This window comes from Takifugu flavidus, chromosome 8, assembly GCF_003711565.1.
Source record: "Takifugu flavidus isolate HTHZ2018 chromosome 8, ASM371156v2, whole genome shotgun sequence".
Lineage (NCBI taxonomy): Eukaryota > Metazoa > Chordata > Actinopteri > Tetraodontiformes > Tetraodontidae > Takifugu > Takifugu flavidus.
Genome location: NC_079527.1, coordinates 9,658,870 through 9,683,402, shown reverse-complemented (window position 1 = coordinate 9,683,402; position 24,533 = coordinate 9,658,870). Strand labels below are relative to the sequence as shown.

At 47.2% G+C, this 24,533-nt stretch overlaps 2 protein-coding genes across 3 annotated transcripts; both read right to left on the bottom strand.

Moving 5' to 3' along the window:
* Positions 1 to 5,337: 5,337 nt before the first annotated feature.
* On the bottom strand, positions 5,338 to 15,032 carry atp6ap1lb (ATPase H+ transporting accessory protein 1 like b). Its single transcript, XM_057040174.1, has 7 exons — positions 14,813 to 15,032; positions 9,840 to 9,877; positions 9,293 to 9,375; positions 8,177 to 8,415; positions 8,040 to 8,090; positions 7,721 to 7,964; positions 5,338 to 7,393 (listed from the first exon to the last, which is right to left on the bottom strand). Exons 1-7 carry the CDS (start codon positions 14,944 to 14,946, stop codon positions 7,157 to 7,159), a joined length of 1,026 nt encoding a protein of 341 aa, XP_056896154.1. The 5' UTR covers positions 14,947 to 15,032; the 3' UTR covers positions 5,338 to 7,156.
* Positions 15,033 to 17,217: 2,185 nt separating this feature from the next.
* b4galt3 (UDP-Gal:betaGlcNAc beta 1,4- galactosyltransferase, polypeptide 3) lies at positions 17,218 to 24,465 on the bottom strand. Of its 2 annotated transcripts, XM_057040171.1 has the most exons (8): positions 24,100 to 24,465; positions 23,570 to 23,659; positions 22,622 to 23,170; positions 22,314 to 22,549; positions 22,041 to 22,231; positions 21,434 to 21,556; positions 20,490 to 20,594; positions 17,218 to 19,885 (listed from the first exon to the last, which is right to left on the bottom strand). In XM_057040171.1, the coding sequence occupies exons 3-8, from the start codon at positions 22,902 to 22,904 to the stop codon at positions 19,537 to 19,539; spliced, it is 1,287 nt and encodes a 428-aa protein (XP_056896151.1). In that variant the 5' UTR covers positions 22,905 to 23,170; positions 23,570 to 23,659; positions 24,100 to 24,465; the 3' UTR covers positions 17,218 to 19,536. The 2 variants fall into 2 exon arrangements, with proteins under 2 accessions (XP_056896151.1, XP_056896152.1); XM_057040172.1 differs by lacking the exon at positions 23,570 to 23,659.
* Between the last annotated feature and the right edge of the window lie 68 nt (positions 24,466 to 24,533).

The following is a 24,533-nucleotide window of genomic DNA, read 5'->3' as shown; positions in this document are numbered from 1 at the left end:
TATTGTGAACCCCTTCACTTACCTGAGGCACCTGACTAGAGGCCTTGCGTATCCAGGACATCCCAGTATGCCGTGAGGCTCATCCACGACATTTGGCAGACATCAGAACTCCAAATATCTGCTGTAAAGCTCAAGGCTGGAACTCTTTCTTCTCCACTAACTTGCTTGACACTCAGCTATCTAGTTCAAGTAGCCCCGTCTGCAATATAATAAAGTGTTTAATCAGGCTGGCAGGAGTCACTTGAGTCGTTTCAGAAGAAGACGCGAGGTCGAAGCAAAGACGCAACTCACAGATCGTAAAAGACGTTGGTATCGGAAGCCGATACAGATGTTGGATCGGATCAACCAGGTCCCGTGTTTGAGCCAGGGTGCAGCTGGAAACTTATTCAACACGCATCACTTCAGCAGGACTTTGACTCAGCAACTCAAGAGAGTGTCAGTGGAAGAAAAGCCGTCCAGATGGAGGCTGGATGGAGGCCAAATGTCGCTCCCATTTGACCCTCGTGTGACCGCAGGAATATCCTGCATCATCAGCATCATGGGAGGAAAGGTCATGAGAACTAGAACACACAGGCTATGCTGATCTTTGCTGTCCTAACAAGCCGATTTTTTAGCTCTGGATCTTTTTGAGGGAATTTCCCACCTGGGACACGTATGATGGGATTAAGCCAGAGCTTCTCTGCCTGGACTGGTTTGTATTTACACATGAAGGTGGAAGCATGTGTGGAGCCTCAGCGTTCTGATCCGTGCAGACGGTGCCGGTCTCTGTCCGGGAGTTTCAAAGCAGACCATAAATAATTCCCCGTTTCCAGGCGCAGAACTCACCTTGTTCCAGAAATACTTCCATTAATTCAATTAGTAATGAGGTGCCAACTCTCTCCAAAGGCTCCACTGGCAGAAAAACAGACTGTATCTGCCGAGATGGTCCGGAAAAATGCACCATCACGGATCAAAACATCTACCGTCTGCAGGATTCATGGGTCAGGAAAGCAAGGAGAAGCTGCAACCATCAGGGGGGGGGGGGGGGGGGTGTGCCAAGTTAAAGCCTGGCGTGCCACCTCTGAAATGAGGACAGGGGAAAGACGGATGATCATTGTGGGGGGGGGGTTGCTGGCTGGAAAATGAGTCCTTGAATCAAACATTTGATCTGCGAGGTTGGCAATAATGAACCGTGCCTGTGAGAGGATGTGTTACAGCAGAGGGAAGACGGACGGGAGCTTTTGGGGAGAAATCAGACAGAATGCAGCAAAGTAGTTTGAATGAATGATTAAAAAGCCGACGCCTGGAGACCGAGCGGCTCCTCTGGTGCTGGTGAAAGGTAGCCTCATTTCCAGACTGGCGGCTTTTCTTCAGAAAATTGCCGCATGTAGGATCTGAAACGCCATTTAAACAGATGTAGAAGCCGAACAGCTTTTCTCCGCAGGTACAATTCAGCCTCATTGAAGCACCCAATATCTGAGGTTTTCACCCCAAAATGAAAGAGAGGCCTATATAAACATTTCATCTTGTTTGTATCATGCAGGAAGAGAAGTTATTGAGGCAGAAAAGCACACCGATTGGTCGAAAAATGGAGAAATACATCAATCAGGCCTCAGGCGTGTGCAGGACAGCAGCTGTTTAAAGGACTTTATTTAATATTTCAAGCGTATATATTAACAACATCTTTGTTTAAAATCCCAGGATGGAAGATTCCATTTAGCTGTGAAAGAAGAGCATCCGCTGGCACCAGTGGAGTATTTAAACATGCCAGGTGCTCAATAAAAGAAGAAAATTATCTGCATTTCAGAGAATCTACAAACGGTGTTCAAGCAATTATGCATTCTCAATGTTCAGGGATGGAATTAGCAACAATTAGACATGTTGTAGGAGCTGAAAGGGCTCCAAATGGCTCGTTCAAGCCGTTGTGACCATATAACACTGTCCACTCATGTCCAACGTCCACGTTCAGTCAGGGATAAGGACATAAACACCCCAGCAAAGTTATGGGCCGCGACAAGAACCTTGTTTAGATGAATAATCAGGAAATCGATCAAAAGGAGATGGTCAGAAAAGAGATGAAAAGACCGATGAGGCCAGAAGGGTAAGAAAATGATACAAATAGAACAGTTAGAACACACACACACACACCCATACACACATGCATAATTAAAGACATTCCAGCTATAGAAAGGACCAAAAGAGGAGACAGAAACATGAGATGGAAGAATGAGAGCTAATGGCAGCTGTTGGGGGGAGGGGGTCGTCAGCAATAACGAACTTTTGTATTGAGGAACAAACTTGTCGGTTTTCTCATCTTTCGTTCTCGATCTTCAAACAAATGTTGCCAAGACGACTCAAACGTTTCCGTGACGGCCTGAAAGCAGAAACATAATGGGGGAGGCGGCTTCATCGTGTGGAGGAATAACAAAGATGTCTTTGATATATGCTTCTTTTTTTGAGGATATTAAAATGGCGCTAAGTGCTCTACATTCACAACATGTTGGTGCCGATTTGCCCAAAGCAGCCGTTCCATCTCACATTCCACAGCCGCTTCAATTAAAGAAAAAAAATCCAAAACACCTTCATCTTTCCAGCCCGTCCTCCATCAGCTCAGTTCAGAATATGCAATGTCCTTGTTATCTTTCATCCCCCCCTTTATGATGTCTTGGTGGGAGGCTCAGTGCACCTTATTAAAATGGATATTTTCAAATCAGGGAGCTGCCTGGCCTGAGAGCAGCTGCCAGCAGGAAATGACAGAGCGACCTGGAGGAGATATGTGGCTCACAGGTGAGCGGCGGTGTTGGTGACAGGTACGGCCCAGGTGGTGAACGCTACCATCGTCCAAATCTGGAACCAGACAGCAGCAGCTTTCAACTAGCCTGTTATGGAAGCAGACCTCCGGAAGACCAAAAGCACATTTGCAAACCAAACAGGACACTTCTGTGAATAAATTAATTAAACCTACGAGTACTCTGGGAAATTCCCCAGAAACACGCTCGCGCTGTTTGTTTGCTCGCCGATAACCAGCTCATTTGTGGCACCATTCTGTGGCCGCGCCTCCGACCGGTCCCATCGACAGATCCCACCGGACCGAACGGTAATTGACGTCGCAACACGACACTGGACACACGAGGCTTGAGTGAAACCGTCTCCGTTGGCCTCGAATGACGCCTCCCACAGGATAGGAGGCAGCGTTCCGTCCCCTCCAGACCGGAATCAACACGTAAACTCGGTCCGGTTTTACCTTCGTTTGTGGTTCCCCCTCCTTCCCCTTTGCTCCGAGAGTGCAGCGCAGCTCAGATGGTGGAACGCCGCCACTGTTTCGCTGCAACAAAAGGAGGTTTTTTAAGGAGTGCCCTGCAGACCTGTGCCGCCCGGCTTTCAGCTTTACATATAAAACACCCTGGCCTATCTGTCTCGGCACAGGCTGCCGCCACAAAGTCTGCATCCCCAGCTTGGAGCGCGAGGATCCTCGCTGTGGAGTTCTGCACAGGAAGAGATTAAGAAACAACAGCAAACATGGCTGCTCTCTTCAGGCCTTGGGAGAAGAAGAGGCGACGACTGAGGGAAGCTTTGGACAAAAAGTTTCCTCCACCTTTGTCAGGAAAAGGAATCTTTTGTTTGGCAGTTTTGCTCAAAGATGCGGAACCTTAATCCTCTTTATCTCTCCATTAAAGTTGTTCTTTTGATATGGGTTGAATTTAAAATGGGGATTTGCTGCTGATTCAATTCCATTGGGGGTGTCAAGCATGTTTAAAGATAAGCGATGGAGCCTCTTTTGCAATAATTTAAGCATCAGATTTATGGCTTTCATCATTGCCACAGTCATTTCATATCTTAACCAATTATAGTTAATTTATCAACTACAGAAGGAGTCTGAGCAGTTGTAAATAGGACAAACACTGACATCTAGAGCATATTATTTCACAGCACAGCCAAACTGGCTGACCGGCGCAATCCACAGCGGACATTTTAATAAATCGTTGAGAAAAACATTTTATCCAGATGCGGAAGGGTTCGGTGTTTAAATCCCTTCTATCTCTCTCTAGATTTCCCAGTGAAGCTAATTTTCCATCAACGGTATTACCGAAAATTTCACCCTACAAATGGTGACACATTAAAAGAAATTGAGCTCAAACCCTCTGAGTTGCATCACATTTTATTCGCTTCAAAATCAACATAATTGATTAGATTTTCCGTGGCGCAAACATGTGACAGAAAGTGCAGCTGCTCTGACCTCTAGTGGACATTTGGTAAAATGACAGATTGGGCGCAGACGCTGCAAGTGTACAAAATATATTAAAAATATATCTATTCGCATTAGATAGCCTGCATGTCACAATATTTAATTAGTAGCTAGGCGTATGTGCTGATAGGAGGATTTTCATCTATTTAATTTAAATGTAATCCTTCCGTACCTCTGGTCATGACGCATTTAATAGTTTTCTTCAGTCCTTGAGGAAATTAACTCGCCTCCTGCAACAAAGTGCGTTCTCATCACCTCTGTAACTACACTAATATAGGCTGACAGGACAAGAGGTATGAAAACAGTGCGATCGTAAATCAGATCTGCGTAAAGCAAAGCACCTTTACGCAAACTTACCATGAATTCCCTGCGTGATATGTTTTCTGACAGAATGTTGGTTTGTGTCTGCTGCACCCTCAGACTTCAGCGTGTTTGCAGCTTTTCTTTCTGGACAATCTTCACACCTGGAATGATTAGATCACTGCACTACCCACATTCGCCGGTAGGGGCATGGCTGTCAGGCTCACAACCAGTGATATGAGACAAAAATATGTTTGAAATCTATGTTTACTATTACATAAATGCACGCTATCAATACTTATGAAGACGCCTTGACACTGGCAGGAAACCCAAAAGGCTGAGATAGTTTCCTGGTCTCTTGTTTCTGACGGCATTCAGTACCGCTTATCGCCACTTGGCGTCGCTGTCTGTCAAAGAAAAATCCCCACAAGGCAACGCTGCGTCATACGGAATTTAACTGGGTTGAATTCTTCACGCTTCCCAACTTTGGGAATGTTGAAGAGGATACAACATCGTATTTGCGTAAAAATGTTGAAATGGACAAACTCTGGTCAGCACACTGTCCCAATCTATCTGGGATCCTGGCACTTTAGGTCACACAAGTTAGAGGGAGCAGATGGCACTCAGAAGGGGGAGATGGAGCTGGCACAAGAACTGGACACTGGCTATGAAAGCTGTGGGTTAGGTGTCACTGAACAAACAACGTGGTAAATCCATCTGGAGGCTGAAAGAATGTCAGTTTGATTGTATTCACTTTAACACAAAGCTTAGCAGAACATGCAATGCATCAATTCAGAACACAACTCCTTGGGCAGCTTTTCCTCTGAATTTCATTTATTGTTTAATCTACATCAGTTGGACCTTGGACAAACCGTCTCCACGCGTTTCATAGATTGTAAGATACATTTATGACCAAAGAACACATTTCACACTGATACAGATTGACAGAACTGCCATATCAAATGTTAAGATATCTATTTATTGTCATGCTGAGTGTTTTTTTGTATTTTTTTAAATCAGTAATATTAATTTACTGATGCTGTTACAGCTGCTAATGTGGCTTCTGGCATAATAATGGCATCTCTAAGTCCCGGTGGGTGGACGGCGTTCCATTTTATCCTCCGTCAATGGCGGGACCTGTCCTGTGACTTACAGTCAGACGAGACCAGACCTTCACATAGTCTTGCCCAGCTTACAGGAAATCGATAGACTGTAATGACTTAATACTTTGTAAAAAATAAAAAATAAAATAAATCATACATGTTGGTAATCACCAATCCTCGTAGCACAATGTCTTAAATGTCCCTATGCCTTTTACTGCAGCTGTGCAATATTTGGAGATAGTGAACAGCTTGGATCAAATAGTAACCTTAATTTATCTACAGCTTTTTATCACCTTTTGTTTATGAGGATTAGCATAATCGGCCGGTACCTAATAGTATTCCATGATTACACTGTATACAAAAGAAAAAGACCTTTGCAGTGACACTTCTGTACACGTGAGTTCTAATCTTTGTACACAGCTTTTCACATTGTCAAACTCTGTCTCACCATATTGTATGGCAACTCCTTGGTAGCTTCACTTTGGCAGTCGGGAGGACCCCCGCCTGGCCTCCTTTGTCCAAATGTTTGACTCTCGGTCAAAACATTGCAAGACCCGCGTTCCTGTCATGCCCTCAAACGGGCAGGCTTGTGCAGCATAGTTCCTCATATAGTCTTTGACAGGTTGTAGTTAGAGCTTTCGCAGCTAACCAAAGTTGTGCTAGTGTGTCGTACCCCTCTTTGTCTGGCTGGTCTGTAAAAGGCCATTTCACAGTTAAGTCCCAAGCAGCAGTCTTTTTTGTTAGGGGTGGGGTAAGAGACGCCACAGGCTCTGAAGGGCCGCTCGTGCTCCAGACAGATGCTAGACCAGTGATTCCCAATATGTCCCTTTTCAGACTTTTACTTTGTGCCATGTTGATTTATTTAAACTGCAATTCATGCAGGATTCCCAGAAATCCTGGCTATTAGGAAACGCTGCCCTAGTTAGCTAAGATAGACCAGGCTTGTATGGCATGCAGCTAATACGGCTAATTGAGCTATAAAACTGGTTGTTTTGAAGTATATATTTCTTGCATTATCTGACATAGCTTACTGTAATGAAAGCAGAAAAGACAACGTGTGTGACTGAAACATGTATTAATACGCTTGCGAGTCTTTGCACGTCTGATCAGAAGTATTTGATGTTAGCTGTATTAGCTACAGGTACGAGCCTTTCTTGTCTGTGTTACTGTTTTGTTGTTTTAATGGCTGAGTGGGGTTAAGGTCTGTATGTTACCCTTCAGGGCCTCGGGTCTGTCCTGTCCGATAATGAACTCCCTCAGAGGACTGAGCATCCAAAGGCCTTTTTTAAAGCACGGATGCAGGTCAATGAGGAAAGAAGTAAAAGTATCCAACCATGTTCTGCATTTATGTAAAGTAGTTAAGACTTGAAATGTTTTCTTTTTCTTATATGAGCAGGCAAAGTTGAAGTTTTGATGAAGAAATGTTCCACGGAGGATACTTTTTTAACGCTATTCACTCGCGCCCCAGCCCTTAGCTTTGCATGTTCCTCTCTTCCCGGTCTTAAATCCTCCAGTTTCTCCTCCTCCCTCACAGGCTGTTCTTGTCCGGCAGCTCAGCCTCCGGACTGCGGGGAAAGTAAACGGTGGCTTTGTGTTCTTCGTAGCGGTCGATGTGCTTGAGGTGGACCACCATGTGCAGGGCATAGGCCAAGACGAGGAGCAGGATCAGAGACGTTACCAAGCCCATCAGGATGGCCGGCGTCAGGAACGTGGCGCAGTCGCTGGCCGACGCAAACTTGTCCGACTGCACATTGAAGGCCTGGATCTGGGGACACGCACAAGGAAGGCAGAGTGACGAGATTAGCCTAAACTAAAGTGGACAACTGGCTTACGAGGCACAGAGACAAAGGGCAGATGGACGGCTTGAGACAGCCGAGCAGATGGCTAATAAAGGCAGTGAACAGACAGACTGACGGACTGCCAAACAGACGGTAAACAAACGGGCTGTTTGACCGAGAGCCAAAAAGGTGGGTCATGAAAGAAAATGGCTGGCAACCGTACACACACATGCAAAAGATAGGGGATATATCGGGAAACGGGAGTTACTGTGCACAGAAAAACAAAGCTCCAACTCTGTGGTGCTGACGTGTACCTGGAAGTCAGTGAAAGTGATGTGCCAGTTAGCGGACGTGTCAGTGTGGGAGCTGGGCACGAGCAGAGTGTCATATTTGTGCAGGCTGCTGACGTGCTGGCAATGGTAGGAGGAGGTGGCGGGGGCGTAGACCTCGCTGGCGTTGAACGTGGCCTCTTGGGTCCAGTTGTAGTGGATGTGCACACTGTCCAGCGTGAACCAGTTCTGACCGGCCGCCTCATAGAAGGTGTTGGACATCTGAAGCCTGGCCGGAGGGACGGCACCGCTAGGTTTAGTTCAGCTTCAAAGACGGCGTCGAGAGAAAAGGTGCAAACTTTACCTGATGTCGAGGCCTCGCAGGTCTTCGACGTCACCGAACCTTAACGAAAGTCTGAGCGCAGGAGAAAAACACGTAAACAACGTCGCATTTAGCACAATAGCCCTCGGCAAAGGTGTCCGGCTGAGTCCGTGACTTACGTGGCTTTCTCCTTGGTGCAGATGGAGCCCTTCGTGTCGACGGGCAAGCTGGGGTTAAAGACCCTCTCGGTCAGGTCGATGAAGGTGTGGTTCCTGTAGCGGATCGCCAGGCGCTTTGCCTTGAACAGAATGCAGGTCTTGCCATTATAGGAGACACTCAGCGGGCCATAGGGCCCCATCAGCGACTGAAGCAGCTTCCTCTTGCTGTGGGACATCCCCGGCTGGTGCCAGTTAAAAGGCTGCGAGCACAGAAAAATGGATTAGGATGCTAATGCGTTCCTACCAGTGCATCATGGGGGAGGGATGTGTGGGCATGCTTGTCAGAAATGGCTAAAATGGGTTCCCAAAAGATGAGTCACAAACAGATGTGTGGTGATCTGTTTAATGAAGCACTGCTGTCGGAACATTTCATTATGGCAGCAGAACAGCAGCGACTCCTCCTGCTACGTCTCACAGCTTCATCTTTTTCTTTAACGCCATCATGCCGCTAATCAAACTAGCCCCCTTGGTTCTGCGAGGATGGATGACCATTCAACGATGCCCTCCTGGTACAGGGCGCAGGAATCTAACATCCTTTAACCCTTTACTAAAGGGCATTTGGGCAAATCCAGCACTCTTTTCTAAGACATACAAAGTCCCCGTGAGGTGAAAATCTTAGGAAAAGGCGTTCAATCCCACATTTTCTGTTAGGTCCAGTAGCCTTTTATTAGCAGGCTACTGCAGGGAGAGCCTCGCTGTGAAGCAGATGTTAACTCTGCTTGGATGAATCAGCTGATGCAGCAGAGCGAGTGTCTTGCAAGTGTGTGTGTGTGTGTGTGTTTGTGTGTGTTCTCATTCTTGTTACATATTAAGCACCAATGCTCATGCTACTAGGAAAGAGAGGACATTTTCGGGAAGGGGGGTATTTTGGCTGGTCCCCACAACTTGTGTGTGTGTGTGTGTGTGCGCGCGCGCGCGTGTGTGAGTGTGGAAGGGGGTGAGGATTCATTCAAGGGCACACAGTGACCTGAGTGTGTACTCTGTTTTGTTTATGTGCATATCAGTGTCTGTGCGCGCGTGTGTGCGCGCGCGACGATAAAAATAGACAGTGAGATGGATGGTGGAGATAGTGTGTACCTGCAGTATTCTCCTGAGCGGGTTTTCATCTTCAGGCGCCAAAATAACCTGTTCGCTCTCCAGGCCGTAGCCACCATCGTGACCTGGAAACACACACGCACGCATTATTGCGCCGTGACAGATTATGTCACCGCGCATATTAAGCTGATTGCAAGGCCGCGCTGCAGATTGCAGCAGAACCAAAAAAAAAAAAAAAAAGTTCCGCTGCGCTCCGCAAACCGACCCGACGCGCTCCCGCGCACACCTCCGCACGCACTCTCCGATCTATTTGCAGCTGTTTTGCGTCATGACAGTGACTCATCTGCAGCCAGTTTCACAGCTACGGTCATGTTGCCGAGTGTTGACAAATACAAATCTCGTTCCGACACATAATTGGATATAATGTGATTTAAAGGAATGCCCCCCCCCCCCCCTTCCCCCTAAATATAGTGACGAAAAATCTGTCAAATCACAATATAGGACTGTCTGTCTGTCCGACACCTCAGCAAACCAACTGTGGCAGGTGTGATGGAATCAGGCCTCGCGTCAGGACAGATTTGATACTTACTTGCTGTGACTCTCATTGCTTGCTGGGGGTTTTCTTTGCTGTGGAAAAAACACAGAAGATGCAATAATGAGCAAAGGGAACTCCGTTATTCGAAGGGCACAGCGTGAGCAGTTAACAGTTGACCCTAAAGCTAACATCGGTAGCCGCAGCAGTCAAACCAAAGGTGATAGACCAGCGTCAGCCTCCTTTCAAACCCCAAATAAAGCTAACTCGCTATTTACTCAGCTAAATGCTAGTAGCTAAGACTAATACTGACTGATGATTGGGCATCTAAAGGTTACCAACATCTCTTCCTGTCCATCTTGGTAGGAACTTGCCCAGTCTGTGACGCCAAAGCGTCGGTGCCGGCGGGATGATGAGTCTTTCCAGCCCATATCATTCAGGAATGGTTCAGAGGAATATGACACATACAACACACTCCCCATCACCATTTGCAAACAGCTGCGGAGCACCATTATGCAACACGTCTTTTAATTCCAATTAATTTATGGCTTTCATTCAATTATGTGGTGTGAGTCTGATCCGTAATGCATGAGCAACACCGGCGAAAGCGCTTCCTCTCCCCCCTCACGTGTTGTCCTGGAGCGGTTGTGCTCGGGGTAACGAACTTGTGAGGCCTTAGACTTCTGCGAGATTAGTCTGATCCTTTTAAGTGTCTAATCAAAGACGTAAGACGGGCTTAGTGAACGGCGCTGACGCGACCAGTTTCGGCCCGATGTGGCGGCCCGGTCGCCGCTCTGCGTGTGGCCAGGCCTCGTCTGCCTGCAGTGATCTTGAGGGTTTGCTGCTAATCTCCGCACAATAGCTACTTATAATGGGTTTGTCAAAGATAAGTTCCTAAGACCCGTGAGAGCACACACACCAAGAAGGGTCTGTTGTTGTTGTTGTTTTTTTTACTTTATCTCCTCCCTGACTGTATGAATTTTGCATTTTTTTAAATAAACCGCAGCACAAAGATCATGTCTGTTATTTTTAGTTGAGAAAAAGAGGTCCGCTCTGGCAGGAAATCCTTTTTAGAAGGATGAGAGTGACCCGGAATGTTGAATCCAGATTCAAACACGGGGGGAAAAAGGTTCTTATCTGACTAATGATGTCAGCCTTTTTTAAGATGGCTCGTCTAGGAAAAGTTTAGGAAATAGCTGCGCCATTAAATCTTACTTTCATTCACGTTTCACTGGACTTTAAAGTGCATGAGTAATGGCCATCACATTTTAGCTGCAAATTTCTCAAATTATCCCGACATCGTGGGATAAAAAGCATCGGCGCTAAGAATTCTTGTGGCGTAACTGGCCGCGTGCAGAGCTCCCGCATGTCCCAGCGTGTCCGGTTGTTCAAAGCAACTGACCAAAAACGCAACACTGCTCCATTTCCATTGAGATTTTTCAGGAAAATCTGCCTCCCTCCCTCACCCATTTGTGAGGTTGGGTTCCATCTGGATGGATAGTGCAAATCAAACAAAGAGCAAGAAGGGGAGGGGCAGACAGGGGCACCCACAAACGAAGGAGAGGGCGCTGGCAGGTTCCGGTCTCATGCCAGACATATCAGCACCAGCAGACTGGAGCAGTTAGCGATCCATCTGGTGCAGTTTCCACCTGGGCAATATTGTGTAGTTTAGTGCCAGATGGATTAGGATTAGCGGCGCGCTCAGGGCAGCTTCTCTGGAGTCCAAATGTGGAGGGACGTAGGCCCTGAACGAGATGAAGAGATTAAGGCCCGATGTCACAGCTGACAGCGCTCTGTGTGCTTTATGTGCTAATTTTTAAATCTGAACTGACCTCAAAAATTCATGACTTCCATATGTCGATCTGGTGGATTTCAGCTACGAGCGTCAACTGATTTTACCACTTATTTCACAGGAAAATTAGGAAATTTGAGTATTATAAGTAGTATAATAATTATAATAAGAGTCAAGCTAAAGAGTGTAACAGGAAACAGATGCTGGCATGAACAAAGGATTACCTTCCCCACGCTCCTGCGCTGCTCTGGCCTTCGCATCGTGTCAACCTGTCTGTCGGATCAAGTTCTTTTCCCCATAAATCAAATGAGACTGAATCAAATTGCAGCTCAGCTGAACTGATAATGAAAATTGGACGACAGAGACGATGATTCCGAGTCGGTAAATTGGCTTTGTTTCCTGCACCGGCTCCTCGACCTAGATACCGTCCACGTGTGTCACTGCACCTGTAGTTTGCTGTTTCATCTTTCCTTGTGAAACCAGTAGCTATTCTTTCCTAATCCTTTCAGGGGGGGCAACACCATGAGGTCAGAAACACACTAGATCGTCACATGCGATGATGCGTGACACCTCGGTACGCGCAGTCACCTTACATGTTTAGAGTCCATGTCCATCCATCGCTGCTGTGCGCGATTAGCACATTTAGCATCCATCAAGGCCTCAGCTGGCCGAGTGGAGCCACAGCAGCCTGTGTGAGCGCTAGCTCAAGCCCGCTCGTCTGTTCCTGTGCCAGTTTTCGCGAGGTCAGCAACCCAGGACTGCTGCGACCCCGTCGCAGGCTCGGCCTGTCAGACGGTGCCCGGGTGCTGAACAGGCCCTTTATGTAATCAAACCTCTGGCAGGGTTACTCCCCGCTCATCCCTGAATGGATGGATGGGGGCCAGGTGAGTTTGAAGGAGGTCGTTCTTCAGAACACATCTCTTTTGTCTCTGTCGTCTCCATCTTCAATCACAGGAACACAGTTATGTGAAGTAATGGCGAGCTTTTAGTTTCGTTGAGTACAGTAATTAACAATTTAATAGCTTGGATGTAAATCTACACCTGGGCTTCATTTATTATGCAGGAATCCATTTTGGGCCTGTCCCACCGCTGCCCCACCGCTATAGTTCCGATCCTCTCTCCCTCTTTTTCACTTTCTGCCCAATTTGAAAGTTCTAATAATGGAATGATCCAGTCAGATCTGTCAGAATGCCATTCCTGTTTCATTCAGAGGAAATGGTTCCAGCAGATCTGGACTGGGTTTGCTTTTCACGGATTCATCGTCTGGAGTTTAGCGCAGCACAGCTCACATCTGCCATGACCGCAGCTTCACATTTCCCTACGTATCAGGTTTGCCTTTAACACATCACATCAGTCTGAAACGCTGATACATTTCAAATGAAGTCAAGTTTGGTCACCTTTGACCCCATCGATTCCAGCCTCATTCGGTGGCGTGATATAAATAGCTGACGGTAGATAACATGTGGCCAGATGTGGTTTGTTTTGGTGACTCTCTGGTTTCCACCATTCTTGGGCTTTAGATCTTCATCTGGTTTTATTTGACATTGTGGGCGATGAAATTGAATATGAGAGCATCCCTGTAAGTTTTAGAAAATCGGGTCACGTTTAATAGAAATCCAGATAATGAAGGAGCCGTGCACGTCGCTGGTGGCACAGCTCCCGCTCCGTATCATTTAGTTCAATTCTAAATTTGCGATCGTCTGTCAGAGGCGGCTGCAAAATCACTGTTAAATGATCAGACTAGCATAAACTTCCAGGATAAGACAAAGCTACTCTTTGAGCCACTGAGCTGAATCTATGGTGTGGTCATATTCATCTGTTGTGTTCCTTATTAACCATCCATACAGAGCTACTTCCAAACATGAGTCAGTATTTAATCAAATTAATTATGACCTTTCAGGCAGCAATTTACCACCTTTAACCAGGCCGGGTGTTATTATTGCACCTCCAACAGGTCTCCTGTTAGACTTTTTAACAATGATAAGTAAGTTCTGAGTATATTCCTGGCTCTCACTCTACGGCAAGTCAGATACGGCAAAAACCTCAGCAACAGAAAACCCTCAAAGTCGCTCACTCGGCACCTTTTCTTCCGCTTCTCTTTCCACTACGTGAAGCATCCTACGAGGCACTTATATAATGGCATCTTGTAGTGTGTCAGAGATGAGAATGGAGCTGTGACTGCAGAGTTCAGAGTTTTGACCCAAGGAATAATCTCCAAAAACCTCCAGGGAGAAATCTATAGAGTCAGGACGAGAGCAACTGTGCTGAAACGTTAAGATAAAGATCTGCCACGGTTACACAAATAGGACGCTGAGTTGGAGCCAGAGCGAGCTCTTCAGGCCGGCTAAATTAAAATTAAATCCAAGCTTCCCCGGCTGCAAATTTACAGATTACTTGGGTGATAAACAATAAACTCACTGGTAACCTGACATTCGTTCATTCTGGAGTGCAGTAATAATAGCAATACCTTGAACGGTGAGCCAGGAGCAGCCGCGTTTGTTTGGTTTTTAAGCATTTGAGCGAGGGAGGATTGTGAGAGCTTCCATGCATGGCACAGTTTCAAGAGCCTTAGATGGCTTTGGCACAGACTTAACTGCCTCCGTGTAACCAGGCAGGAACTGGTAATAACAAAGGCCGGGCTGACTTCCATTCTCTGTCACACTATTGCAGGTGCAACCCCCCCCCCTTCCCCATCCTTCCCCAGGTTCGAGGCTTGAATGGTGCCCAGATTTCTACACGCAGGACTGTGCATTATACAGACTGGGTGGGATTTACTTGTATTCTACCCTGGACTGCATCGGTGAACCCCTCCAACCCTGGTGCATCCTCTCCTCCCTGTCCCATCCTTGTTTACCTCCACTCTGTCTTTGTACCTCTCTTGCAGTCTCACTGCCCCCACCTTAGTCACCCCCTCCTGTTCCCAGACCAGTGCTACTGTACAGACAACAGCTCTGTCCGTGATCGATGAGCAGCGTCTGATGCAGTCCCCGACACTCAGACGAACACACAAAGCCGGGCAACTCGGATCTCTCTGACACTGAGACCGCAGGGGCTGCAGCCACCATTTAGCAGGTTGAGACTGGGGTTGGGGGGGGGGGTGAAACAAAGACTATAACAGATTACATCCCAGGATCCCTGAATACATCTCCTTGTAGACCTCCATCCCATCACCCCACCACCAGTACCACCCCCTCCCTTCCCTTTCCCCTGCTCATTTCTATAGAGAGGACGGATTTACCTTCTGTCCAGGATTTCAGGCACTTCCTCATAGGTGAGTCCCGGCCGCAGCTCTTCCTCAGTGAAGGAGAGCCCAGGCCGGCTGAGAGCGGACAGCAAGGCGAGGGAACAGAGCAGGAATGCGTGTGCAGCCATTGAGACAATGAAAGGAGACTGCCGCTGGTCGAGCTCCACTTCATAATCTGCTCTCCTAGCAGTGCCCGACTCCCCTGACTGGCATCCGCTGCGGCCAATCAGCAGACGGAACAGGGCCGGCGGTCGTGCGTCACAGTCCCCTCACTGCACCCTCCCCTCACTGCACCCTCCCCTCTGTCATCCTCCCTCTGCCTCTCTCTCTTCACACACTCCCTCCCACATCCACTCTTGCACTCTCTGTCTTCTCCTCCTCTCTGCCATGCACACATAGCTGCAGGCGAGCCCTAAGTATAGACAGGCTCATTCTTTTTCATAACACATCTCGTCATACATACCTGTGCTGCCCAAAGATAAAACACGTGGACACACACATACTCGCTTACATGTCCTCATAAAGACAGGGGTTCAGGGACAGACAAACGGAGACCTCCGTGGAAAATCACCTGGGAAATGTCAAGGTCAGATCGTGGATGAAGAAAGGAGGATGTTGACACGACTTCACTCTGCTGTGCGAAGAAAAAAAAGAGAAGCAGAGCCGTGGCTGTATGACCTAGATCTCCAGTGTGCTGCCACAATAGCAGAATTAATTCACTTGATCTATGTGTTATTGTAAGCTCTGAGAGGGCCTGCGGCCGAGGAAATTGTCCACTGAGGCTGCAAATGGATGACAGGAGCAGCTGAGCTGCCGTGGGATGAGGGTCCAACCCCGACGACCCTGACAGGCTGATCTTGTTTCCTCCTCATTATTTAGGCCCCGTGCGCGTGGCGCCCAGGGATCCTAATACAGCCTCTCATTTCTTTTAGGTTCGCATCCCATGATGTGGTGATTCTCAGAACAGAACGCAGAGAACTGTTATATAACCAAATGTTGTGACCTACTATCATGGATATTTGGGTTGATGCTTGGCAGCGATTCACACCAGAAGAGTGCAGGAAAACAGATTCCCGCCCTTGTTCTTCCACCTCAGCTTACTTTGATAAAAGGCTTTATTGTGTGTGATGTTTTGGGGGATAAAGTATAATTACTTTTCATTTGTGAAACCACGTAAAGCAACCGCATCACTCTGTTTTGCATGTGTGTCCTCGGGGTGTTATTGGTGAGGAGAGAAGAGGTCAGCTGTGTCTCCTGGTTGCTATACAATAACAGGAGGTGACTAAGGGCTGCCTCAGCCGTCCACATGTGCATGCCACGCTCACTTCAGCAGGCCAGTGTGTCACTCTATGGAGCCAAAGTGCAAGCTAGGCTGACACTGATGCCTTCCTGGAGTGACATCTTAGAACATCCTGGAGAAAAATATCGTATGATGACCTAAAAAAGATGGCTTCGTGGGATGAGGTTTCACATACCTCCATCTAAACAGTGTGTAATGGAAACTCTGCTAGCTTGTGGTGGCTAATGTTAGCTCTTGGAAGACATTTGTGACGGTTCAGCACCAATTATGCTGCTATGTTCCAGAAGAAAACAATGAAGCATGCAAGTTTGGATGCATTATTAAAGCAATTTACAGTGCCTGTGACGTGTGATGTACCTCACATAAAAGATAATTAGGAAAGAATCATGAAGAGTTTGACCAGGCTTTCAAAATTTCCCAGCTCACCAATTACCCATAGAACAACCAGTCAGACGCACCGCTAAGCGTCCCCGGGCAGTTTTGCTTTGCGGTAGCAGGTATCGCCATGGCAACCAGTGTGATGATGGCGTGCTTGGTCTCATCTGTCCAAATTCCAGGAGGATTTGCGTAGTAGTAATGAGACAAACGACGTGATTCACCCCAGTGGCTTCAGTGCTGCTGCTGCTCAGCAGATGTGACTCGGGGTTTGTTTTGTAGGTGCTTTTTTTTTTGTTGCTTGAGTTTTGCCCTCTTCTGGTGAGTCATCCCAGATTTTAGGTTATGAAAGAGATCGAACATACAGAACTGGGGGGGATACTGACTATTTTTAGAGATGAGCTCAGATCCAATATTTTAATCCCGCTCTTTATACCCACATAGAAGAACACAGCAATTGCACTACACGAGGTGATGTAACAGGTTTGTGCGGCGCATGATAACGATGCATGACGTTCATCAATCTGCACTCTCTGCAGCACTAAAGCTGTGACGACGCACAGAGAAAAAAGTGTGCGTTTGCTGAAGGATGCCGACTGTTGTGGGCCAGTAAAGCGCCACTTTAAGTGTTTATCCGCAGCGCTCAGCTCTAATCGGCATAAATGGTGTTCCGTAATAGTGTTTATTGGATTGGAGGTAGAAGAATGGGAGGTGAGATGGGAGACGCGTTCTGACTGTGAGTTTTTATTGGCTGACACCTCTGCACTCTCTCTGAATTCTTTTTCTACCCTAAGACACGTTCAGCATGGCTGCAGCTCTGATTGAACAATAGAAATATCATTTATTATAAGTGATGTCAAGTGTTAATTGTCTCTCGTTTGCCACAATGAGCGCATCGTACAACTGAGGCAATCCTCTGCAATCACAGTTATGCAAATTTTTCAAATAAAAAAAAAAAAATCTCAATAACCTTGAACCTGGTTATGGAATTTGGATTCGACACACAGTAAACAGTATATGCCCAACACGCAAAAGAAAGCATATGTTATAAAAACTAAGCTATCTGTTAAATATAGAATGATGTCCAGGTAAGCACACATCTGATTAATCTGCTGAGATTATATAACATCCTTAAAAGCTTTCAGTGTGTTACACAGGCATTATCCCAGGCAATATAATAGATGGAGGATATGTCCTCTATTGATATGTAACAAAACTGCTAGGAAACAACATTATTATATCATCATGTTGAAGCACAAATAAACACAGATTCCCTCTATAAAACTAGATCCATTCATAAAATGCCCATTGCACCAGGTTTTGGTTCAGTAGTTTGGAGCTCTACACCTTTAAACCGCCAGATTGATCATGTGACACCAACACGCAGAAGACGCAACCCAAAGACGCGATTGGCTGAACAGTGTGAATGGCGAGAGTTAATGATTAACATTCATGTCACAACTCTGCTGTTTCATTCAGTCCTCAGATCCCGCAGACGGGCTCGGCGCCACCGGACAGCGCCGCCTGGGGGCGCCAGTGCGCAGCGCAGAGGCGCATCTGTGGCGTTGCGCCACTGTGGGTTTAATTCATGAGGCACAACGTTAATGCAACACACACACACGGAGGCGGTGTAAAGGGTTAATCATCTGCTCTGTGAGGGGGGGTAACAGCCCACTGCATGTATCTCTGACTCAATAAGTTAATAAACAAAATACATTCAAATCAGCATATGTCATACATTACTGTGCAGTATAATAAAATGACAGTAGACAACGTATCCAAGAGAATTAGTAAGAGTGTTGAACATTTTCCCCCATCTAAGTAGCAGCATGAGAGGTGTGATTTGAATTCAAGATCATCTGACAATCTCTCATTGTGGAAGGTAAATTAGGATGAGAAAATGACACATTCAAACCAGCTGAGATGCAAAACAATGTCTCCAGAATAAAATAATGTCATTTGGAACCTAGTGTACCATTTTCTTCTTCTTCCCCGTGTTGCAAAGCATATTTGTAACTAAAGACATGGTGAGGCGTAAACACATTTCTGCGGCTTTGAGACGACTAAGAGACTCTCTGAAGACAGCAGATTACGATCTAAATCTTTACACAGTGCTTCGTCCCATCCCGGTCTGACTTTGATATTAAAACAGTAGGAAAACTGGCAAATGTGCAGTTGCCTGCCTACAGTAAATTGATCAGAAGCACTGTTCTATGCACGCATCAAGAGTATCTAAACAGCTATCATGCTAACTTAATGCTAAAGATAATCCTGATAATATGTCCTTGGTTGTTATACATTGTTATACATCGTTACCTTGATTGTCTAGAAATTAAATATCAGAGAGAAAGAGGCACCAGACTGTACAGAAGGACGAGTAAATCAGATCTGTAAAGAAATTCTGATGTTTCTCTATAGAAATATAAACTCTAGAATTGTCTGATAACTACGGAGTTGGTCAGTGTTTGATCAATGCGCACAGATATAAAACGGCAGTCCCGAAGCGCCTCGCTGCCTCTGATCGGGGGCAAACTTTTACCGGTTTCCAGCATTTACTCCAACACGGGAGGCATGACCAGTCTATAAAATGGGCAGAAAAATAGAGAAGGCACAGAAACACAAACCCACAGAGGAGTGGGGGGGGGGGGACCCGACACCAGCAGCCTTGTATTTTTCTTTTTTTGGGGGGGGGGGGGGAGTGAAGCTGCAGGTCTGCTGGCGGCAGATGGGTTGGTAAGGACTTGTAATGTCTGGGAGAACAGGAGAGAGTCACTTATTTGCTGTCTCGTTTAGTACTTTTTTGGACCTCTGTGGAGTTGACTGCAGCCCGTTTCAAAAGTCACATTCAGCGGACGAGGTGACTCATTCTGGTTCCTGAACGCAGCCTTGCAGGCGAGAGCGGCTTCCTCGCCGGAATCCTCCTGCCTGCTGTAACCTGCAGTGAGCATAAAAAGCTGGTGTACTTAATATCCTGCAAAAAATCTAACTTCTAAATCTAAATGGAGCGCGCAGCTTCAGCTTTAGATGTGACTTTGTCCGTTCGTTACACCCTATTCGTCATCTCCCGCGCCGTCCGATTCGCCTTCAGCTGAAGCGATTCTGGTTTTTTGCCTCCCGCCTTGATCACGGTCAGATTCACCGCCGCGGCCGCCTTGATCTGGCGCTTCTTGGCCAGACTGACTGTGGAGTCGCTCTTGCTGGTGTTTTGTTGCTGAACAGGGGTTGGGGATTTCACTGGGATGGGTCCTTTATGAGGCAGGCGGGGGTCTTCTCCAATGTTGACGGTGATGTTCGTGTACAGAGGCTCCAGCGATTTGGAGAGGAGCTCGTAGGTGAGGGAGTTTAGGCCGTCGGAGCGCCAATTGAGCCTGGTCCTTTTCAGAAGGTCAAATCTAGTAAGACGAACACATCAAAAGTTTGACATTGCTTTGGTTAGCTTAGCATCCAGGCTCGTGACAGCACACGTGATGGAAACGCTCAATTTTACTCATTAATAAAACTGAAAATAAAGGATGAAAAAGTATAGCCACTGACAGACGTTGTCGCTGAATACCTTTCAGCAGTCTTTAAATATCAAAACGGCTAAGCTTAAAATTAATAAAGCACTCCTGGCAGGCGGAACAAGGTCAGTCTTAATTATGTTTGAGACGTATTCCCCTGCGAATGTCACTAATGTGAAACAGTGGCAGTTTTTATAATGAACAATATCCGCCGAAAACATCACACTGACAAAAAAAAAGTCTGGTTAATTAAAAACAAATGGCTCTACTGCCCCAGGCAGCTAGATAGAGCAATCACAGGAAAATATCAACACTACAAGACGGCCTGTCGATAAAAAAATAAAATAAAATCTGTAGAGATGTCCATCGGGATGGAAAATGGGACCATTATTTTCCCCCAGATCCTGAACATAAAAGACTAAAAGTGTATATTTTGTTCATTTTATTAGATCTAAAACATAACCACATCATGTGGGCGTCTCTGCGGGGGTCTTACCTGCGTGGGTTCTGCTCGTTGCCTCTGTCTCCTTTATGCTTGATCATCTTGTAATGACCGATGGCCACAGGGGGGCGTATAATCTTCATGCCAGACAGGCGGACTCTGTGCAGACGCAGAGCTGGAGTCACGATCATCCCAAAAGCTTTTGTTTTTTCTGCGCTAACTACATATCCTGTAGCGTGATGGCAGCATTAGTTCATCTAAATGGTTAAACTAGATCCACTCAGAGATTCGGTTGGACTCGGGGAAGTAAACAAAAGCGTGGGTGACGAATGAAAGTGGCTTTTATGTCAAAACAATGTGGCTTGCCTTTTCCATCTCTGTGGTTTATGCACCCCCCATTTTATTTAAGTCGACGGAAACAAAGTATAAGTCACGAATGCCGAGGATCTGATATTATTCCTATATCACCTAGAACAGGCCAAAGGGTGCGCACGTATTTTCGAAAACCATTTAAAATCTAATTGGCCAAAATAGAGGAGAGAGGAAAAAGGTTCAGAAACTCCATGAACATACTCACTGAGCCCACTCTGAGAGACAGACAGCAGAACCACAGCAGTGAGAGGAGTGGAGATGAGACATGATGTTAGGGGAGGAAATAATGTCAAAAGAACAGAAAGTAGAGGGATGAGACAGAAATGAGTCAGTAAAGAAGACACAAAGAAAAGACCATGAACCAGAGAAGAAGCAAATGTGAGGCCCAGCCTTGGGGATGCCAGCATGCACGTTTCAGAGTTCACCATCGCCCCTTTCACACATGCACTGGATTGGATCCACTGGCTCTACAGTGAGAGTCTAGAGAGGCCTTGGAGAAGAACCAGCCCAGCCCTTTAACCTGATGACATTGTCGGTGTTGTCATATTGCTGGACTCTGCATGTGTCAACACGTGATCATGTGTGAAAGGGGCTTACGTGATCAGCTGACCTTTGACCTTCCTCACCTGGCAGCAATGTCATCGTCTTCTCCACCCCAACCCCAGTAGTGATTAGGGAAGCCGTTCATCTTCATGTACTGTTCTGGGGTGACTGCAGACACTCCACCAAAATACTGAGTGTATGGCAACCTGGGAGGGTCACATGACCAAAGCACACTCATCAGCTCCTCTTGAAAAGAAACGTTTATAAAAGTTGGGAGAAGTGAAGGTGTCAATGAAAGAATAGATGTGTGCATTTCGTCCCGTCGTGGAATCTGACCGTCGACCCTCCAGTCATGTGTGAAACCACACCTTGGCTGAGCAAAATCTTAATTAGCCTCTTTTCCTGCATTCCAAGTGGTGTTTTTGTTCTCCTCTTATAGTTTATTGTCTTTGTGGGCCATTATGGGCTTGGCATGAATACCGGCTTTACAAACACTGCATATTTGTTTTATCTTTATCTGAGATGCCTCTACGGCTGTAAACCTTCCTCACTTCAAACGTTTCACTGGCATTTAAGAACTTTTTTTTACATCATTAGGGGAGGTTTTCCCAGCGATGAACTGTGAGCGAAAGAGTCTCAATTGCTTCAGTGTCTGAAGGACACACGCGCACCAACACGCCGCCCTTCTACCTGTATCGGAACTTGTCCATGGCCACTGACAGATGCGTGGGGAACTGCTTGTGGCAGGTGTAGATGTTGTGGTCATTTTCAGGCAGCAGGTCGACGTCGTGCAGGAAGATGCAGCTCCAGTCCTCGTCTCTGAGGGCCTCCCGCACTCCGACGTTCAGCAGTTTCGCCCGGTTAAAAGTGCTGTTCCCCCACTAAAGCAGCAAATAGAGGGTAAAAGGAATAAGAAGTCATTGACGGTGGTGCTGATTTATTGCATCGCTCCCATCAGCTGACCTGCTGCACTATATAGATGCTGTAGTGGATCTGCTGTCTCTGCAGGAAAGGGTGGAGGTGATAAAGGAGAGCACGGAGGTGGGACTGCCGGTTCCGGTATGGCACCACTATAGCAGTGTGGTGGCGGGGCTCACAGTCTGGAGGCCTGTAACGTCCCCCCGGTAATACCAGCGGGTTTCTCTGTCGGATCTCCTCCAGAGACAGCGGCGAGGAGAGATGGACGGACACGGGTCCCACTGGGGAAAGGAAGAGGCATGAGAAAAAGAGTAAATCTGACCTGTGGGAGTGTTCCGTGTCTCCAAGCTTACCCAGCAGCGGCGAGGGGAGCTGGCAGTCTTTGAGGGGCAGTCCAGTAGCGGTTGCTCCGACGCTGGAGTTCCGAGGTGGGGGAGGCAGCGCTCCAAGATGACTGAGGTTGGTGTAGACGTCGTGCGGCCGAGAGTAGTCGAACTCTGGCTCCGTGGTGTGCACCAGGACTGACACGAGGCCCTTGAAGCCCCCGAGGGAGAAATAGAGGACAAATGCAAACTGGAAGCCCACTAACAAGGCCAGTGTGCATGGGGAGTCCAGAGAGCGGCCGCAGCACGCCATAGTCAGGGAAGATCAGACGGATACAGTGGAGACTCACTGTGAAAGGGCCAGCGGATGGAGAGCTGGGCGGAACAAATGGTGAATGGATCAAGAGTGGCGCAGGGAGGGGGGCGATCAAGGGGGAGGTCAGAGGGTGAAGGTGGGGGAGAGGGCAGCACTGATTTTAGGTTCAGGAGTGCACCAGGATGGGCTCCATCAGTAGGAATGGGGAGCAGTGGTGGTGAAGCTCAGTGAAGACTGCCATCACCTCCTGACCACCGACTTTACTGCCAGAAGAGAAGAAAACACCATCAGGTCAACACTACTTCATTCATACAGTGTCTTTACAGTGCCTATGATAGACAGAAACCCAAAGCCAGACCCCCAACGAAGCAGAAAAAAGCTTTTAACAGGGAGAAACCTTGAGCGGGACCAGGCTCAGACGAGAGGGAACCTCCTGCTAAAATGATATATATATATATTTATATTCAATTCTGACATGATTCCAGGGGTTTCAAAAACTTGCCTTAAATGTGTTAATTTGTTTTAAGGACATAATGTCTAAAATCTGACGAGAAAAATAACAGATTCATTTAACAATAGCTACTTTACCGATTACATAACGCAGTCATCACTCTGGAAATCACAAAGGTATTTCACTCAGGTGTAACTGAGCCTGGCAGTACCTGGATCTGAGTCTAACTAAAAGCTCTCCGGGACCAGATCAAGCGCTCTCCACACTTCTTCATCCCGTCCTCCTTTCATCGCTGAGTTTTCTGGATGCAAAAAGACACCAGTGAACATCGGCACAGAAGGTACCCCACCGTGCAGCTGCAATATCACATTTGCTGCTTTCTTTGGAACGGATCCACTTCAGAAGGGGCGTGCATGTTGTGCTGGCAGATCGAATCAAACCCTTCTGTTTTCTACAAAGAGATCCCCCCCCCCTTCTCCGACTCAATCAGTGAATTAAACAAGAATGATTAATCAGACAGGGGCAAGTGCAGCATCAGCGACATGGTTATCAGGGCTATCCTTCACTCCGACTGATTAGCTTATCAGCATCCTCTGCGAGGCCTTTGCAGCCCGTCACATGCACTATTTACATAAAACGAATCACAGCGTTCCGCCGTCGACCCACTTCCCCTTCCCCTTCCCTATTGTCGTTTCACCAACAAAGACGCTTTTACGAGCTGTGCAGCAGCCGCCGACCTACCAGCGCATCTCTGCGACGCTTCAAATCTCGCCCCGGGTTTCAGATGACAGTCGTCGGGCCGCCGCCGCCGCCGAGCGGACGCGAGACGCGAACCAGGAACCGGAGCGACCGTTTGCTTTCCCCGCTCGTCTTCCTCTTCCCCTTCTCCTCCCTTTTTTAATCGCTCGTCCGAAGCGAAATCTCTCCGTGTCTGCTCAGAGACCGCTGCCAGCGCCCTGACACGCAAGAGCATCGCCGCATATCCAGTCCCGCGTCAGCAGCAGCCGCCAGTGCGCTCTGCGCTCCGCGCTCCAGCATCAGTGCGCGTCGGGGCCGCGGCGCACGGCGGTGACGCGCTCAGCGCCATTTTTAAAAACAATAAGATGGAGAGAAAGAGCCGATCTGTCTGTTCAAGGCGTCTTATTCTTAATTTGTGTTGAATTGTATGACACTAC